Source organism: Schistocerca cancellata, chromosome 4 (genome assembly GCF_023864275.1).
Source record: "Schistocerca cancellata isolate TAMUIC-IGC-003103 chromosome 4, iqSchCanc2.1, whole genome shotgun sequence".
In the NCBI taxonomy this organism is placed as follows: Eukaryota; Metazoa; Arthropoda; class Insecta; order Orthoptera; family Acrididae; genus Schistocerca; species Schistocerca cancellata.
In genome coordinates, this window is record NC_064629.1 from 698,651,681 (window position 1) to 698,672,972 (window position 21,292).

General features: G+C 44.5%; 1 protein-coding gene across 2 annotated transcripts in view; it reads right to left on the bottom strand.

The window, feature by feature from the left end:
• Positions 1–21,292, bottom strand: part of LOC126184777 (uncharacterized) — a 397,357-nt gene that overhangs the window by 288,497 nt on the left and 87,568 nt on the right. For both annotated transcript variants that reach the window (XM_049927332.1, XM_049927331.1), the window contains exon 2: positions 10,278–10,521. In XM_049927332.1, the coding sequence (XP_049783289.1) occupies positions 10,278–10,521 (244 nt within the window). The remainder of the gene's footprint in view (positions 1–10,277; positions 10,522–21,292) is intronic.

Sequence of the window (21,292 nt, forward strand, 5' to 3'; positions counted from 1 at the left end):
TCACTGGCCAGCCTGAGTGTGACTTTTAAGTGCTTTCCTACGTTTGGTTAGAGAAATGATGACATACAAACAGTTAATAGACGATAACACATGAGTAGTGGGACAATGAATATTTAGGAACATGTTGTTAGTGCAGGTTGCCTACATCAGGGGCAAGCATACATTCAGGGACAAACCTATTGTTCTATTTCATGCCAGCCCTTAACCTTTTGGTTCACAGGTCCTTAACGTACACAACTTTATATCCAATTGATATCAAATTAATTAATTAATTAATCACTCAACCCTTCCTGATAACATCATGGTTCCCTCCCTGTTTCTACGCCAGTTTTTCAATTTCGAATGCTTTTGAATCGGGTTTCTGGGCCACTTTTCTTTGTCACCCACCCCTCTGGGAAATCCCAGAAACCCTGTACCACTTCTGATGTCAAATTAATTGACTAACTAATTAAACTGATCAATTAATTAACCCCTCCCCCTCTAGGCAATCCTCCAAATCTCCCCTCCCACCCTCCACCCCTCTCCCCTCCCCCATCTGGTGGAAAAGGACTCAATCTGTGCTGGAGAGGAAAGATCTCATGATACGAAACTGAAGTTACATAGCAGAGGATATACTGTTTATTTAATTTTCAGGGGCTGGGTCTCTTTATTTGGCGGAAAAAGCTCACATGCAGCAACTACATGTCCTAATTATGTAATTACACTGCTATAGATTGGATGTGTTGTTGGGAAATTTTCGTGCATGTGCTCACTTTGATATGCAGGAATCGACTGAGCTAGTGCACAATGAATGGTTCAAATGGCTCTGAGCACTATGGACTATGGGACTTAACGTCTAAGGTCATCAGTCCCCTAGAACTTAGAACTACTTAAACCTAACTAACCTAAGGACATCACACACATCCATGCCCGAGGCAGGATTCGAACCTGCGACTGTAGCGGTCGCGCGGTTCCAGACTGTAGCGCCTAGAACCACTCGGCCATCCTGCTCGGCTGCACAATGAAATTACCGGAGAATGTCCCACCCCCACCCTCACCCCCTCCTCTCCACCCTTCCCAGAAGAAATTGGCAGGAAAAAGACTCACTCTGTTTTGAAGAGGTAGTATCTCACGACACGAAATTCAAATGACTGAAAATAATATATTGATGTATAGTGTTTATTTAATCAGTTTTTGGGAGACTGGACTCCCCCACTTGGGTAGAGGTCACGTCTGTACTCCCTCACCTCCGCTTCCCATGATGTAATAACTTTAAGTACTGAGGAATGGAATGAAGTGCGATGTAGTAGCCACCATTTGGTGTCTCCCACGAATGTGTGTATCGTCGGGGCCACGCCACAAAGGTCAAAAATCACCTAATGTCGTAATTACAGAGCACAGTGCTAAATACCACGGTCCACAGACCAAATATCGGCCTCTTTTGAACTTGTGGCCCCCAAACAAACCATCAAATGGTGTCATTCTCTTGGTCGGGAAATTCCAGAATCGCTTCCTGTCTCTGTCTCTCTCAAGAAGCCACTTCCATTTTGTCTGCGTGAACAAACATCACCAAACATACAGATGGAGGTTTTCCTCTCTCCTCAGAACACTAGTCGTCATATTGGCTAATGCAGGTTGCAAAGGTTCAAAAATGGTTCAAATGGCTCTGAGCACTATGGGACTTAACTACTGAGGTCATCAGTCCCCTAGAACTTAGAACTACTTAAACCTAACTAACCTAAGGACAGCACACACATCCATCCCCGAGGCAGGATTCGACCCTGCGACCGTAGCGGTCACGCGGTTGCAAACTGAAGCGCTTAGAACCGCACGGCCACACCGGCCGGCTGGTTGCAAAGGGAAGGCTGACACAATTTCGACAGAAAAAATATAGGGAAATAGTCCATTTGAACTACCCTATCAAATTAATTGTTTAACAGTTGATAGGAGTCAGTCGCTCAAAACACTCACCACCACCTTACGATGATACTTCTTCGTGACAGAACATATTGTCAACGTCTGAAGATCACACACAAACTTCTGCAAATTTAGTAATGAACTCTCCACCACAAATATTATGATTACGATGTTTGGTCTGTGATGCGCTCAACTGCACGGTTATCAGCGCCCGTACAAAGTCTCAACCTTTGCTCAGCCCAGTCTCGCCACTTTCATGTATGATGATGAAATGTTGAGTACAACACAAACACCCAGTCATCTCGAGGCAGGTGAATAATCCGTGACCCCGCCGGGATTCAAACCCGGGACCCCGTGCTCGGGAAGCGAGAACGCGACCGCGAGACCACGAGCTGCGGACTCCACCAGAAATAGATCGTAGCACTAAATATAAATGAGGTTATGTATACACCAATATTTGAGAACACAAGCACCCTCCTGCACCGCAACGTTTCCACTAAACATTTCAAATGAAAAAAATCCAGCCGATCACGTAAACTCATGATCGTGAAGAACGTACCATCCGCCTACTGCCAGGAGCCACAAAAAATGGTTCAAATGGCTCTGAGCACTATGGGACTTGACATCTGAGGTCATCCGTCCCCTAGAACGTAGAACTACTTAAACCTAACTAACCTAAGGACATCACACACAACCACGCCCGAGGCAGGATTCGAACCTGCGACCGTAGCAGTCTCGCGGTTCCGGACTGAAGCGCCTAGAACCGCTCGGCCACTCTGGCCGGCACTGAAGTATCGATACTTGTGAAAATCCTGTAAAAGTATGGAATGGGTTATATGTATCTCATAAAGGAAAAAAACTGTTCTAATCAACTTAATATCTGTTACATCCTGCGTCACAGGCCTAGAATATTAAACACATTTTCAGCTCATGACAGGGTGCTAAAATCTACCTCTGACACAGGATGACTCCTCACTTTCAAACTCCCTTAAAGTAACAAAATGCTTGGCCACATACGAAGTCTCTTAAAGTAACAGCACAAAGCAGTTGTAAATATTAGGTTTATACTACATATTAAAAATTCGGTAATACATCTGATTTTATTACGATGGTCGTCTCTCCCTGTGTAGGTGGGAGACTGGAATTTCGCCACAACGAAAAAACGCCTGATTACCGCACCTATTCCCAAATCATATCCATGGTATGCTAGCCATTGCTTCCACCCACCAGACAGCACATCATTGACATAAAATTGATAGGCTAATTAATTAAATTGATCATGAGAGTCACTTTGCCTGGTGAGTATTTCTTTTCAGCAGTCGGATTAGACTCACCAGCTAGCTGAAATGGGAATCCCAGGAGCGAGGACGATGTTTTTTTCAGGGAACACCATTGAGAACCGACATTTGAAGCTGACTGCAGAAGGTTTCTACCACCCACAAAAGCGGTCTTAGTTTTATAGGCACACACAAGAGTCGCTGATGATATCCACGTTAAAAACTATACATGTTTTATAAATTGAGGCATGATATTTCTCGTGAATGAAGTGGTCTTCCACACAAATACCGTGACATTGAAGGTAGATGGTGATAGCTGGGATTTGTATTAACAAGTGGTAAGTGCAGGTGAACGTCTGCAGCTGTGTAAGCTCGTAATAAAATCAGCCTTCTCACCGAATATAAAAATTGATTCGGCTAATGAATATGGTATGAAACCGATATTTGCAACTACCTCTTGCCGCTGCTAGATATTTTCCACGCTAACAAACAGTATTTGTAACACATTCTATCTCGACACCATGTAGACATTGTAACAGAGGTTCCGCTCTATATCGATAGGCGAGGGAGAATGGTGGTTGATTGAGAATGATTACATACAGTAGACGGTGTGCTATGTGAGGAATCGCTTAAAAATGCTTTTCCTTTCTATAGTGTTACGCTTTATGGTAGAAATTACATCCACTGATTTGGAATCAAGTTCAAATGGTTCAAATGGCTCTGAGCGCTATGGGACTTAACTTCTGAGGTCATCAGTCCCCTAGAACTTAGAACTACTTAAACCTAACTGACCTAAAGACATCACACACATCCATGCCCGAGGCAGGACTCGAACCTGCGACCGTAGCGGTCGCGCGGTTCCAGACTGTAGCACCTAGAACCGCTCGGCCACTCCAGCCGGCTGTAATCAAGTCTCTCCATTCAACCACATACTTGGGTTGGATCCTATGTAGATAGGTTTTAATGATTGCAGCCACTGGTGAATCATATTTGTGGCACTCTCATATCTCGAAATGAGTCACCTTTTTCGAACCTATCAAGGACCCCATACAGCAAAACTCCAGCTTGGTTTTAGACAGTCTTTCCATATTTTGTAACTGTTCCTCAGTCTCTGCCCCACCCTCCTTGCAGCTTTGTCCATGTGATCGTTCCAATTTATGTCAGAACTGAGCGGAAGTCAGGGAGCACTCTATCTACCACCTTCTGCATCCCTTGGAGAAGCAGGGTGAGCTGAGTTAATGCAACAGGACCATTTTTCGACCATTCGGTGGAAATGGTAACATGTTGTCATAGCTCCACCAACCATGTGCAATGTGTATGGCCAGCCCCAAACGAAACTTTTCCCTGCAACACCAGGTAGTACAGAAAACAGTAGAAGCAGTTATGGGAACTTGAAGAAGGATGAGGTTTTCGCTACTGCATTGTGGTGCATCTCCAAACTATGTACAGGCACTGCAGTCTGAAGGAGATCTGTGTCCTTCAGGGTACATTCTTGTCTGTCACCTAAATATTCTCTCTATTCTTGTTATTTTGTATCATCCAACAGAGAAAAACTACAAACTATAAAAACTTTTCTAACTTCACCCAGTAGAGAACTCTCTTCCAAAATATCGAAAACAAATACCATCTGACATTGAGCATATGTGGTGATCCTATTAAATTTACAGGTATTGGTCCAATGGAGCAGGTGGGCAGTGATCGGAGTCGTTTGCAGAGACCAGTGTAAAGTTTTGTCACATGTACTGTCGGAGGACCATATCCCACAGACTGTACTGTCGGAGGACCATATCCCACAGACTATCAATCGCAATAGAGGGAGAAAAACATTGAGCAAAAAAACTATGACATTATCAGCTTGATTCATCGTTTTTCTGCTGTGACACATCCAAGTAGTGTATGACTACAGCTTTGTACACTACCATACATTTTGTATTTCCACCACGACTTCGGGGTCTGTGTCAGGTGCTAAACCAACATTAACACGTTTCGATCCATTGGCTTTCACAGAAGGCTGGATACCACACGGTGTAAACTATGCTGCTCACACAACACACAGGGTAGCCGAAATAAAAGGCAGAGGTGGTGTTTCTTATTGGCAAAAATGTGGAAGACTTTGCAACATATGGAAACTAGAAGACTTTGAGACATTGTGGAGCATTCCAAAATATCTGCCAGACGTGATGATCTCTACATTTAATTTCATCTTTCTCAGTGACAGGGTAGCAGATGTCTACATGTTACATTTTGAAGAGACCAACAGCATTGGTTCTTTATATTGCAGCCATGTATGTGATGACTGTTCCGGTGCTGGCCATTCCTATAAGGTGTTGCACCCCCCCCCCCCCCTCTCCCAACAAGACTCTCTCCATCTCAAGCAGGTGATGTCAGTCAGTCATTATGTCGTAGTCAACAGCATATCAGTGGACGGATGGGATGGAAAAAGAACTGTCGATATGGGTCCATGTACTGTAATTACCATCACAGTTGATAGTGCAATCAGTTTTTGCAATTTTACCAGTTTTCCCATAATTTCAATACCGACCAGTGACATGGCAGCATACTTCCTATTTTGTATATCATTGCTAAAACATACCTCCACCACTTTGCCTGTACCATATAGTAGATTGTCAGTGTAGATAGATGGCTGTGAAGTGCATCCATTCATGGTTAATTCTCAAACATATGCACCAAAGTATACCAGACAGCGTCCTATACCGATGCAGTTAGGTTATCTACATATTTCTAACACTTCTAGCATAGTGCAAAGTTTACAATTATGATTGCCCATCTTTCCCTATGTGGATAGGAGTAACAGACTATTCTCAAATTCACGGAATAAAGTTGGGGATTGAAGGATCTCCCCACATTGTCTTTAATCAACCCTCCCTCCAATAATGTCTCCGATTTAATCTGCAGCTGACCAGAAGTAGGAGGGTACTATATCCTATACATCCCACATCTTGTGAAGGAACAGAGCTAGCTAAGTCCTTTACTGCTATTTAGCGGAGACTGTCCCACACGAATCTTACTGACACCCATCCAAGTGCACAATATCTCTCCAGGTGAACGCATTTCGAGGAGGTTAGCACCCATTATCGGTGTATAATAGGTATGAGAGTGTGGTGATGATATAACAGATTGTTAAGAAGAAACATGTGTTTTATGCAGGATGGAGCTCCAGATGGACAGAGTTTGAAGCCTTTTACGTAACTCAACTGCGCTATCAATTCCAAAGTATTGTTCTGGTGCCTGACGTCAGTAAAAAGAAGGTATTGGCAAGAGACAAACGCTCATAGAACACAAACATACACACTCCCAAAGCTACACAGCTCTGCGCTTAAACATGCTATAATGTTAAAGCCACGTGGTTTCTGAAATGTTAGGCATGTGGAGTACAACGCTCTCAATACTCTAATGCAGCAGAAACACACTGAAGCGCCAAAGAAACTGGTATAGGCACGCTTATTCAAATACGGAGATATGTAAACAGGCAGAATACGGCGCTGCGGTCGGCAACGCCTATATAAAACAAGAGTCTGGCACAGTCATTAGAGCAGTTACTACTGCTACAATGGCAGTTTATCAAGTTTTAAGTAGCTTGAACGTGGTATTATAGTCGGCGCATGAGCAATGGGACACAGCATCTCCGCTGTACCGATGATGTGGGGATTTTCCCATACGACCATTTCCCGAGCGTACCGTGAATATCAGGAATCCAGAAAACATCAAATCTCTGACATCGCTGCGGCCAGAAAAAGATACTGCAAGAATGGGACCAACGACGACTGAAGAAAATCGTTCAACGTGACAGAAGTGCAACCCTTCCGCAAAATTGCTGCAGATTTCAATGCTGGGCCATCAACAAGTGTCATTGTGTGAACCATTCAACGAAAATCATCGATATGGGCTTTCGGAGCCAAAGGCCCACTCGTGTACCCTTGATGACTGCATTAAACAAAGCTTTATGCCTCATCTGTGCCTATCAACGCCAACAGTGGTCTATTGATGGCTGGAAAAGTGTTGCCTGGTCAGACGAGTCTTGTTTCAAATTGTATCGAGCGAATGGACGTGTCTGGGTATGGAGACAATCTCATGAATCCATGGACCCTGCATGTCAGCAGGGGACTGTTCAAGCTGGTGGAGACTCTGTAATGGTGTGGGGCGTGTGCAGTTCGAGTGATATGGGACCCCTAATATACCTAGAAACGACTCTGACATGTGACATGTACGTAAGCATCTTGTCTGATCACCTGCATCCATTCACGTCCATTGTGCATTCAGACGGACTTGGGCAATTCCAGCAGGACAATGCGACACCCTACACGTCCAGAACTGCTACAGAGTAGCTCCAGGAACACTCTTCTGAGTTTAAACACTTCCGCTGGCCACCAAACACCCCAGTCATGAACATCATTGAGCATATCTGGGATGCCTTGCAACGTGCTATTCAGAAGAGATCTCCACCCCCTCGCACTCTTACGGATTTATGGACAGCCCTGCAGGATTGCCGGCCGGGGTGGCCAAGCGGTTAAAGGCGCTATAGTCTGGAACCGCGCGACCGCTACGGTCGCAGGTTCGAATGCTGCCTCGGGCATGGATGCGTGTGATGTCCTTAGGTTAGTTAGATTTAAATAGTTCTAAGTTCTAGGGGACTGATGACCTTAGAAGTTAAGTCTCATAGTGCTCAGAGCCATTTGAACCATTTTTTGAACCCTGCAGGATTCATGGTGTCAGTTCCCTCCAGCACTACTTCAGATATTAGCCGAGTCAATGGCTCGTCGTGTTGCGGCACTTCTGCGTGCTCGCGGGGGCCCTACATGATATTAGGTAGGTGTACCAATTTCTTTGGCTCTTCAGTGTATGTCAAACATCTGACATGCATTCAGCCTGCAAGTTTTCTATAGCACTCATTATGGGATAAACGTTAAGATGATAAAACTACTTCTTTCTGTGCTAAAGAGAAACATAAATTAGTTGTGATACATGCACAATACAGTTTTCCGGAGGTGTATGTTGCCCACTGTTCACATATGATTATGGATCAGAAATTATACTATGCCCACATCAGTGCTATAAAATAATCGTCAGCAATGGAAAGTGCCTCTTAGAGTAAAGCAGACAAATGCATAGCAGCAGTGTGAATTTACACGCCATGCTGCACTAACTCTGTAAACAGGACAACTGTCAAGCAAATGTATACATTACTCGCAAACACCTGTCACTAACTTAGAATCATTTACGAAACTGAAGACTCGATTTATGTACAAGATGTGGCAGAGAAATGGAGTATTTCGGATAGATCTTCGTTCGCCTAGAGGAGGGTGCTGAAATACGTTTCCAATCAATGGACATGATTAATCACACATGCGTTGGAAGTCGTTTGCTGACAGTGATATGGAGACGTTTGCTGTTGACGACTGCAGGTAGATAGCACTCTAAGTCACACACAGAACGTGCAATTATATACGAGTCAATCACAAGTTATACTACACAGCTGATGCACCCCAAGAGAACAACAGAAAAGAATTGGTTAAGCGCATGATAAATGACATGCAGCAAGATCTCCTTCTCTCTAGAATGCATCATCAGTCTACCATTACCTCGTAACAGCCCCTCTTAACCAGTCAGTCCATCTACTTTCTATCATCCTTTAACGCAGATCCATGTCAATTTAGAGGCAGGTGGTCCTCTTTTCCAGGAAAGCATCAAAGACAGCAGTCAACTTGCGTATATCATTCTGACCTCAATAGATGTACAGTAGAATGTTGTTATAAAACCATGCTGCAAATGTTCTGTAAAGTATTTGATAGCTGGCACCACATGGTTGTGATCGGTGGAGAGTACAGAGAAGCACATCGTAATTACTGTCTGTTAGGGCTTAAAACACCTAAACAGTCTTGCACAGTGTCAAACAAGTGATCCATTCTATAGCTTATATTGCAGTCCCCTCTCCACCCCCACCCTCTGGGCTAATAATACAATGCTCTTTAGCTAAGGACACTTTATAAAAATCTGTAAGATGGTTGCCAATAACTTTGGGATCACACTTGGACTCTAAATTTGATGGTCATCCATGTTAAACATTCTGTTCCAGTCATCTTATCGCTGTCAACGAAAAATGACTGTTTCCCTGGTTCCTGGAGCGGCCATGTCAAGTTTTTCTCGTATTCCTCTTGCAGTCACATACTCATTCCCATGTACAAGAATTTTCCTGCAGCAAGCAGAAGACATGCAAGTACTCCCTTATTCCCCCTTAATTTCCCCGCATTTTGGCGTGTTTTCCCTCAGTTAATACGAATTTTCCGTAAATTTTGGTAATTTTATCTATTTTTTGTCACTTCTGTCCATGCAATCATGACATCACTTCTCGCCTCGTATTCTACAGTTGTAGTGCATTTGCCCTTTTTTTGTATATCTGTGTCCGTAAGTGTGTTTTTTAAAAAACATGTTAAAAGTTGTGAAACAAATCCCTACAGTAGATGGCTACTACCTTTATATAATGTATCTTAAATGGTAATTAAGTCGATGACATGTACTAGACAGAGTCAATGACTCCCACATTGACTATGGATAATGTGATTTTACGTCCTACATTTTTTGAAGAAGACAGTTTTGAAGCTGTTGAAACCATGATTGAGGTGTAATATACCTGTATTTTGCTACTGGTTGGTTGATATTTCAAATCAATTGAAGCACAACGAACAATCACAGTAGCTGATTTGAAAAAAAAAAAAAACTAGCTAATATTTATGAAATCTGATTTCACAGCAACCACTAGGGTAATTAAATACGATGTCATTGTGCTAATAATAGAACAACATTTGCCAAATCCCGAAGAAACTATCCTCGTACTCGACGCAATTGAAGCTAGGCAAAAGAAGAAGATTTCAGTAAGGGTGCAAGATATTTAGCTAAATCATATGCTGATCTGGCATGTTCTTCATGATATCCACTACGTAACTATTACAGTCTGCTGTAATAGATGCTAGATCTCGCCCTTTTTCACTGCCTGAGCATCCAGTCGACATCGACAACGGTCCGCTAGGAGAGATCCGTTTGAGGTTTAAAGACGCATGGCCTTTATAAGGCCGACTTACGACTTACCTTGTGGTGGTGGTGACAGGGCGGGAGGAGGCCCATGGGGGTGGGAAGTGGCTTCTGCGTTGTGCGAGGAGTCTGGCTGGATATCGTCAGCGGCATCGACGACCGCGTCACCGGAAGCAGAGCGGCGTGGTCGTGGCCGTGGTCGGGGGCGTGGTGGCGGCGGACGTGGGGGCAGCGCTGGCGGTGGCTGCGGGGGCGGCGGCGGCGGCGGGGGCGGCTGCGGCTCCGGCGCAGACATGACATCCTGCGCATGCAAGCCAGAGCTTAGCAATTGCACGCAAGGAGATTCCCTGATAATGCTTTTCATCTACAGTTGGGAATTTTTAAATGCAGACTTCAAGATATAGCCATTGCAAAGAAGTGGATTTGATGTTGACGCCAAAGCGGAGGAAGTGGTGCGAGCGTTACAGACGGTGCAAGAAAAGGCGATCCCATCACATGTTAGGAATTCAAAAGGGTTTAAAATTCCGTGGAGTCCAGCCCTACAGTATTTGAGATGCAGATCAAGGCCTGCGAGAAGATACTACCAGGAATCCTAAGGGGAAACAGAACAAAAAAGAAGGATGAATTTCTGTCGAACAATCAAGCAACATTATAAAGAACTACTACACCAAACAAGAGTAGAAGAATGGGGGGCGTACCTTGACGACCAAATGGTATCAAATGCTTGGAATTTTCCATACAAATTTGCAAGAAACAAGTTTCCGTCACCCTCTATTATGTTATCAACCTTGAGATGATCTGATGGCTCGATGAAGACAGACTGGGAGACATCAGTTCAATAGCCTCCCCCTCCTCCACCTACTGAGAACTCTGTTGCCAGACGATACGACGATGGAAGACGCAGAGTACCATCAGCAGCTTCGCTCTTAATTACTAGAGAAGCATATATATATATATATAACAGTGTTGTGATTCCATTTGGCCAGGAAGAAGTGAGGATGGCTATAATTAAGATAAAGAAAAATGAAGCACCAGGGACTGATAGAATGACCGTAGGAGTGTTGCATCATATAGTGGACCAAATTGTACCATATATAACAGTGTTATTAAACGCATGTTTTTTGCAGTGACGGGTGGCCAGAATATGGAAAATTTCGAATATCATTATACCAAAAGAAAAAAGGGCAAGACAAAGACACACGACAGCCGAAACTTTACAGGCCGATTTGTTTGGTAAATGCTCTAGCCAAAGTACAGGAAAAGCTTCTGTGTCGCCGCCTAAGAGACCACAGACAGATCGTAGGCATGGTCCCTGCAGTTTAATTCCGGAGGTATGCATTAAATATCATCCGAAATTGTGCTAAACGCATTCTCTGAAAATTATTTCGAGCAGTTAGTTCATGAGCCCACGCGAATAGCAAACGGATGTGAAAACACACTTGACCTCTTAGCAACAAATAATCCTGAGTTAATAACGAGCATCAAAACCGCTCAGGGATTAGTGATCACAGGGCTGTCGTAGCGAGATTGAATATTGTAATCCCTAAATACTCCAAAAATAAGTGAAAAATATACCTATTCAAAAAAGCAGATAAAAATTCAACCGGCGCCTTCCTGAGAGACAATCTCCTCTCATTCCAAATTAATAATATAAGTGTAGACCAGATGTGGCTTAAAATCAAAGAAATAGTATCGGCAGCAATTGAGAGAGTTATAACAAATAAATTAACAAACGACAGAGCTGATCCTCGTTGGTACACAAAACGGGTTAGAACACTGTTACAGATACAACGAAACTAACACGCCAAATTTAAACAGACGCAAAATCCCCAAGATCGGCGTTTTTTTTTTTTTTTTCTAGAAGCTCGAAATTTAGCGCGGACTTCAATGCGAGATGCTTCTAACAGTTTCCAAAACGAAACTTTGTCTCGAAACCTGGCAGAAAATCCAAAGAGATTCTGGTCGTATGTGAAGTAGGTTATCATCTTCTTCTGCCTTCTCTGCGCGATTGCAATGGACATACTACCGAAGACAGTACTGCCAAAGCAGAGTTACTTAACACAGCCTTCCAAAATGCCTTCACAAAAGAAGACGAAGTAAATATTCCAGAATTCGAATCGAGAACGGCTGCTAACATGAGTAACGTAGAAGTAAATATCCTCGGAGTAGTGAAGCAACTTAAATCACTTAATAAAAGTCATCTGGTGCAAAAAATGGTTCAAATGGCTCTGAGCACTATGGGACTTAACATCTGAGGTCATTAGTCCCCAAGAAATTAGAACTACTTAAGCCTAACTAACCTAAGGACATCACACACATCCATGCCCGAGGCAGGATTCGAACCTACGACCGCAGCGGTCGCGCGGTTCCAGACCGTAGCGCCTAGAACCGCTCGGCCACTCAGGCCGGCAAAAGTCTTCTGGTCCGGACTGTATACCAACTAGGTTCCTTTCGGAGTATGCTGATGAATTAGGTCCATACTTAACAATCGTATACAACTGTTCGCTCGACGAAAGATCCGTACCCAAAGACTGGAAAGTTGCACAGGTCACACCAAAATTCAAGAAAGGTAGTAGGAGTAATCCACTAAGTTACAGGAACATATCGTTAACGTCGATACGCAGCAGGATTTTGGAACATATATTGTGTTCGAACATTATGAATTATCTCTAAGAAAACAGTCTATTGACACCCAGTCAACATTGGTTTAGAAAACATCGTTCCTGTGAAACGTAACTAGCTCTTTATTCACATGAAGTGTTAAGAGCTATTGACAAGGGATTTCAGATCGATTCCATATTTCTGGATTTCCGGAAGGCTTTTGACACTGTACCACGCAAGCGGCTCGTAGTAAAATTGCGTGCTTATGGAATATCGTCTGAGTTATGTGACTAGATTTGTGATTTCCTGTCAGAGAGGTCACAGTTCGTAGTAATTGACGGAAAGTCATCGAGCAAAACAGAAGTGATTTCTGGCGTTCCCCAAGGTAGCAAGGTAGTATTATAGGCCCTTTGCTGTTCCTTATCTATTTAAACGATTTGGGAGACAATCTGAGCAACCGTCTTCGGCTGTTTGCAGATGACGCTGTCGTTTATCGACTAATGAAGTCATCAGAAGATCAAAACAAACTGCAAAACGATTTAGAAAAGATATCTGAGTGGTGCGAAAAGTGTCAGTTGACCCTAAATAACGAAAAGTTTGAGGTAATCCACATGAATGCTGAAAGGAACTCGCTAAACTTCGGTTACACGATAAATCAATCTTATCTAAAAGCCGTAAATTCAACTAAGTACCTAGGTATTGCAATTACGAACAACTTAAATTGGAAGGAACACACAGAAAATGTTGTGGGTAAGGCTGACCAAAGACTGCGTTTTATTGGCAGGACACTAAGAAAATGTAACAGATCTACTAAGGAGACTGCCTGCACTACGCTTGTCCTTCCTCTTTTAGAATACTGTTGCGTGGTGTGGGATCCTTACCAGATACGACTGACTGAGTACATCGAAAAAGTTCAAAGAAAGGCAGCACGTTTTGTATTATCGAGAAATATGGGAGAGCGTGTTAGAGAAATGATACAGGATTTGGGCTGGACATCATTAAAAGAAAGGCGACGGAATCTTCTCACGAAATTCCAATCACCAACTTTCTCAAATGGTTCAAATGGTTCTGAGCACTATGGGACTTAACATCTGTGGTCATCAGTCCCCTAGAACTTAGAACTACTTAAACCTAACTAACCTAAGGACATCACACACATCCATGCCCGAGGCAGGATTCGAACCTGCGACCGTAGCAGTCGCGCGGTTCCGGACTGAGCGCCTTAACCGCGAGACCACCGCGGCCGGCCACCAACTTTCTCCTCCGAGTGCGAAAATATTTTGTTGATACCGACCTACATAGAGAGGACCGATCACCAAGATAAAATAAGGGAAATCAGAGCTCCTGCGGAAAAATATAGGTGTTCATTCTTTCCGGGCGCTATACGAGATTGGAGTAATAGAGAATAGTGATGGTGGTTCGATGAACGTTCTGCCAGGCACTTAAATGTGGTTTGCAGAGTATCTATGTAGATGTAGATGTCGATTTACGGTTTCAGAAAAAGGGAAATCCACAGAGAATGCGATGAATAGCGCACTGAACATCTCAGACGACAAGTATGTTATAGGTATAATGATTGATACAGCTGGGACGGAATCTGTTACTTTATGGGACCTACCCTGTTCAAAAGGCTGTAACAGATGGATTGTCCCAGATGTCTCTGTCTGAGCCTATGAGATTACTGCACAGATAGGTATGTAGAATTAGAACGTCCTTAAAAGGAAATTGTGAATAGCTGCCCGAAAGCTTTGCTTCAGGACCAGAGTTCTAGTATGTTGGCATGGAGTCATCACTGAACCAGCTCTAGAGTATAAAAAACATTAGAGGCTGCATCGCCTACGGAGATGATCTGCTAATTATAGTATCCGCCAACTCAAGGGGGGTAATTATAGTATAATAATAAGGTAGTTCTTGAAAGACTAAGCAGTGCATAGAAAACAAACTTACGATAGCAACGCACAAAACAGTACATACGAGGTGCATTCAAGTTCTAAGGCCTCCGATTTTTTTTCTCCGGGGAAAGAGATAGAAACATGCACATTGTTTTAAAATGAGGCCGCGTTCATTGTCAATACGTCCCAGAGATGGCAGCACCATACGGCAGATGGAATTTTACCGCCAGCGGCGAGAATGAGAACTGTTTTAAATACTTAAAATGGCGACGTTTTCCTTACTTGAACAGCGTGCAATCATTCGTTTTCTGAATTTGCGTGGTGTGAAACCAATTGAAATTCATCGACAGTTGAAGGAGACATGTGGTGATGGAGTTATGGATGTGTTGAAAGTGCGTTCATGGGTGCAACAGTTTAATGAAGGCAGAACATTGTGTGACAACAAACCGAAACAACCTCCGGCTCGCACATGCCGGTCTGACGACATGATCGAGAAAGTGGAGAGAATTGTTTTGGGGGATCGCCGAATGACTCTTGAACAGATCGCCTCCAGAGTTGGCATTTCTGTGGGTTCTGTGCACACAATCCTGCATGACGACCTGAAAATGCGAAAAGTGTCATCCAGGTGGGTGCCACGAATGCTGACGGACGACCACATGGCTGCCCATGCGGCATGTTGCCAAGCAATGTTGACGCGCAATGACAGCATGAATGGGACTTTCTTTTCGTCGGTTGTGACAATGGATGAGACGTGGATGCCATTTTTCAATCCAGAAACAAAGCGCCAGTCAGTTCAATGGAAGCACAAACATTCACCGCCACCAAAAAAATTTCGGGTGACCGCCAGTGCTGAAAAAATGATGGTGTCCATGTTCTGGGACAGCGAGGGCGTAATCCTTACCCATTGCGTTCCAAAGGGCACTACGGTAACAGGTGCATCCTACGAAAATGTTTTGAAGAACAAATTCCTTCCTGCACTGCAACAAAAACGTCCGGGAAGGGCTGCGCGTGTGCTGTTTCACCAAGAGAACGCACCCGCATATCGAGCTAACGTTACGCAACAGTTTCTTCGTGATAACAACATTGAAGTGATTCCTCATGCTCCCTAATCACCTGACCTGGCTCCTAGTGACTTTTGGCTTTTTCCAACAATGAAAGACACTCTCCGTGGCCGCACATTCACCAGCCGTGCTGCTATTGCCTCAGCGATTTTCCAGTGGTCAAAACAGACTCCTAAAGAAGCCTTCGCCGCTGCCATGGAATCATGGCGTCAGCGTTGTGAAAAATGTGTACGTCTGCAGGGCGATTACGTCGAGAAGTAACGCCAGTTTCATCGATTTCGGGTGAGTAGTTAATTAGAAAAAAAATCGGAGGCCTTAGAACTTGAACGCACCTCGTACAAGCATGTCGCTAAAAGGAACACTATCAAAAACGAGAAACCACATAACCAGAATAAACGACCAACCTTTGAAAAGAAAGGAATTATAGAAATACCTTGGTATAAACATCGACGAAAAGCTAAAATTTCATGCACATGTAATAATCGCTCGCCAGCGAGGCATTAAAGTCCTAAACAAAATAGCATCAATTGATCAAAGAATTTTTCAGCTGCCATTTAGTGTAATAAGAACGTACCACAACACAATCGCAATCGTTACTGTGGACTACGAGTCGAGCGTTTGAGTTCATAGAACCAGAAAGGTAAGGGCAGCACAGGCTTTAGGGAGAAGTGTATTCCTGCCCAGACGCTTCAGTCTGGAACCGCGTGACCGCTACGGTCGCAGGTTCGAATCCTGCCTCGGGCATGGATGTGTGTGATGCCCTTAGGTTAGGTAGGTTTAAGGAGTTCTAAGTTCTAGGGGACTGATGACTTCAGATGTTAAGTCCCATAGCGCTCAGGGCCATCTGAACCATTTTTGTATTCCTGCGTCTGGCAGACGTGCATAGAATAACGCTGACTTAGGCGCTGCTGGTGATAGGCCGACTAGGCTTGGTAGCGATTCGGCGCGGCATTGATTTAAGAAGTCCTTGGTACGTTCCAGAAGTATATGGCACCATTTGTCAACGCAGAGATCACACAGTTTTTAAAAATTACGGACCACTGGTTAGTGAGCGTGAAGCTGCTGGTGCCCGATAGTGTCTCAGACGTGTTCCACCGAGTTCATATCAGGCATATTTTGTAAGCAGGCTGTTAATGTTTTCTTTATGTAAGTAGGCTGTTTATGTTTTCTTTATGTAAGTAGGCTGTTTATATTTTCTTATTGGCAACGTTACGTAGCGCTCTGTATGAAAATCACTGGCTGTGCTGTGTGCAGCCTCTGGCTAGTTTGAATTGTTGTCTGCCATTGTAGTGTTAGGCAGCGGCAGCTGGATGTGAACAGCGCGTAGCGTTGCACAGTTAGAGGTGAGCCGCCAGCAGTGGTGGATGTGAGGAGAGAGATGGCGGAGTTTTGAAATTACATATATTATGAATGTTGATGATATTAAGGTAAATACAGTGTTTGTTCTCTATTAAAAATTTTTATTTGCTAACTATCCCTATTAGTAGTTAGTGCCTTCAGTAGTTTGAATCTTTTATTTAGCTGGCAGTAGTGGCGCTCGCTGCATTGCAGTAGTTCCAGTAATGAAGATTTTTGTGAGGTAAGTTATTTGTGAAAGGTATAGTTTAATGTTACTCAGGGCCATTCCTTTGCAGGGATCTTTGATAGTCAGATTGCGTTGCGCTAAAAACATATTGTGTGTCAGTTTAAGCACAGTCGTGTATAAATTGTTCTAAGGGGACGTTTCAATTTGTTGGCCAAGACATCACGATGAGTTCACTATCATGCTACCCAAACCAGTGTTGTAAGACTCAGGCCTTGTGTCCTTGACAGTTACCCAACTGAAAGATGTCATCGCCGTCAGTATAGACATCAAACATGGAGGGATGCAAATGATCCGCAATAATGTTCACGTAGTCCACAGCTGTCAAGACGCTTTCGATTAACATCATAGGTCGCATAGAATATCAGTGAATGTCCCCAACATAGCTTAATAATGTCCCCACCAGCCTGAGTCCGTGGCGCGGTGCATGTTTCGAACAGTTTTTCGCCTGGTTCAAAAAGTGGCTCTGAGCACTATGGGACTTAAATGCTGTGGTCATAAGTTCCCTAGAACTTAGAACTACTTAAACCTAAGGACATCACACACATCCATGCCCGAGGCAGGATTCGAACCTGTGACCATAGCGGTCGCGCGGTTCCGGACTGTAGCGCCTAGAACCGCTCGGCCACTCCGGCCGGCGTTTCGCCTGGATGATGGCGTATTCGGGCATGGCTATCGACCTGGTTTAACAAGAGATGTGGTTCTTCCAACCAGGTGAGACCTTTCCAGTGACCCTGGGTCCAATCTCGATTATCCCATGGCTATTCCAAACCTGGGGCTAATCACCGCTGAGGGGTAAAATGCAATTTTCTGAAGGGTAAAAACAAAAGGATTCTGTTGTGTTTTAGTCACGAAATTGAATTATTTTTTAAACGATCACTATTTTGGAAGGCTTTAATACCGATTACGTAAGTTACCAATAGCTACAGTTTTTATTTCAAACACTAGGAGTAAAGCGTAAGATCATGTGCAAATTGGTTTTAGATATACTTCCAAAGCAGTTAGAGGCAGTTCATGTCGAACCTCAGGTTACAAACATGAGTTGAAGGCTTCCATCGCGACAAGTTTCTTCTACACTCCTGGAAATTGAAATAAGAACACCGTGAATTCATTGTCCCAGGAAGCGGAAACTTTATTGACACATTCCTGGGGTCAGATACATCACATGATCACACTGACAGAACCACAGGCACATAGACACAGGCAACAGAGCATGCACAATGTCGGCACTAGTACAGTGTATATCCACCTTTCGCAGCAATGCAGGCTGCTATTCTCCCATGGAGACGATCGTAGAGATGCTGGATGTAGTCCTGTGGAACGGCTTGCCATGCCATTTCCACCTGGCGCCTCAGTTGGACCAGCGTTCGTGCTGGACGTGCAGACCGCGTGAGGCGACGCTTCATCCAGTGCCAAACATGCTCAATGGGGGACAGATCCGGAGATCTTGCTGGCCAGGGTAGTTGACTTACACCTTCTAGAGCACGTTGGGTGGCACGGGATACATGCGGACGTGCATTGTCCTGTTGGAACAGCAAGTTCCCTTGCCGGTCTAGGAATGGTAGAACGATGGGTTCGATGAGGGTTTGGATGTACCGTGCACTATTCAGTGTCCCCTCGACGATCACCAGTGGTGTACGGCCAGTGTAGGAGATCGCTCCCCACACCATGATGCCTGGTGTTGGCCCTGTGTGCCTCGGTCGTATGCAGTCCTGATTGTGGCGCTCACCTGCACGGCGCCAAACACGCATACGACCATCATTGGCACCAAGGCAGAAGTGACTCTCATCGCTGAAGACGACACGTCTCCATTCGTCCCTCCATTCACGCCTGTCGCGACACCACTGGAGGCGGGCTGCACGATGTTGGGGCGTGAGCGGAAGACGGCCTAACGGTGTGCGGGACCGTAGCCCAGCTTCATGGAGACGGTTGCGAATGGTCCTCGCCGATACCCCAGGAGCAACAGTGTCCCTAATTTGCTGGGAAGTGGCGGTGCGGTCCCCTACGGCACTGCGTAGGATCCTACGGTCTTGGCGTGCATCCGTGCGTCGCTGCGGTCCGGTCCCAGGTCGACGGGCACGTGCACCTTCCGCCGACCACTGGCGACAACATCAATGTACTGTGGAGACCTCACGCCCCACGTGTTGAGCAATTCGGCGGTACGTCCACCCGGCCTCCCGCATGCCCACTATACGCCCTCGCTCAAAGTCCGTCAACTGCACATACGGTTCACGTCCACGCTGTCGCGGCATGCTACCAGTGTTAAAGACTGCGATGGAGCTCCGTATGCCACGGCAAACTGGCTGACACTGACGGCGGCGGTGCACAAATGCTGCGCAGCTAGCGCCATTCGACGGCCAACACCGCGGTTCCTGGTGTGTCCGCTGTGCCGTGCGTGTGATCATTGCTTGTACAGCCCTCTCGCAGTGTCCGGAGCAAGTATGGTGGGTCTGACACACCGGTGTCAATGTGGTCTTTTTTCCATTTCCAGGAGTGTAGCTTGTGCAAGGAATGTACGAACATATTCCTTAAGTAGTCCACCCGTTTCACGCATACCCGCACCAACCATCTATGACAGTAAAATTGAGACGTATGAATCACGTATTCTTAAAAATCTCATGATAATTCCTTCTCTGATTTGTAGATAGTTCTATAATAGACCAAAAATTGCTTCATTATCCACTCCGCAACAATAAACGAACAACTGACAGCAAACAAGTAATTATGTAATGGTTACACGGTATTATTATTATCATTATTAGTTGCATTGGTCAGACTCAGTGCATTCGCAGCCAGTTATCCAATTTCTGCCATTTCATGAGCAAGGCGCTCAACAATCAAGCGATTTACAAACAACAGTCGTAAATATAGCGCACAAAATTTAATTTTGTTGATTTTAAATGGGGCTGCAGGGTGTTGCTGAAAGAGATGTCGCTTGGGACAGGATTGGTGCAGGGGAAGCATGTTTTGAAACGAGTGTGTATTCTCAGTGTCGAGAGTTGGCTTTGCTTTCTGAGGAGGGGTTGTAGACAGCACTCGCGAAGCAGTGAGAATTGCTTCGTCATTCTATAAAAAAAGGTTGTTGGAAATAAGCGATAGCAATTATCTCATTGATTGACCAATCAATACGCCGGGAAAACTTCAAGATACACATTTCATTGATTCATTAGTTAGTGGTTTAATAAAACACTTACAAGTACTAAATGCCATTTATGATTCATAGTTTTAAAAACAGAAGTGTTAAAAATATTTTTCGTTCTGAAGTTTAGTTAGGCGTTAATGTTGATGACCACGGGGGGTGTGGATGGGGCCGGAGGAGGAGGGATGGTACTAGCTAATATCTGATTTTACTCAGGGATAATGGTCTCACAGAGGTTGGGGACTCCTGTAACGGATTATGTCAGTGGGACGAAATGGAAACATGAGGGGATTGCCTGCTGCAGAGCCCAATGTTCAACAAAGCGGCCGCGCGAAGTAGCCGAGCGGTCTAAAAGGCGCCTTGTCACGGTCCGCGCGGCTAGCCCGTCGGAGGTGCGAGTCCTCCCTCGGGCAAGGTTGTGTGTGGGTTGTCCTTAGCGTAAGTTAGTTTAATTTAGATTAAGTAAAGTATAAGCTTACGGACCGATGACCTCAACAGTTTGGATCCATAAGACCTTACCACAAATTTCCAAATTTTTAACATAGCATGGTGAACTGCTTGTCGAAAACGCTAGTGCCTGTACCAGCCTTGTACTATGTCGTCAGATATGCTACAGATCGCCGCCGATCCTGCTTTGCAGAGCGGGCAAGCCTCCGACCTCAATCACTGGTCTCCTTCTACAGTTTTTAACCCCCAAAATAACCTGCATTGCGAAACTGTCGATTATTTAATATCTCAGATGTGCCCTATCTAACGATGCCTTCTATCAGTCATATCCTGCCATATATTTATTTTCT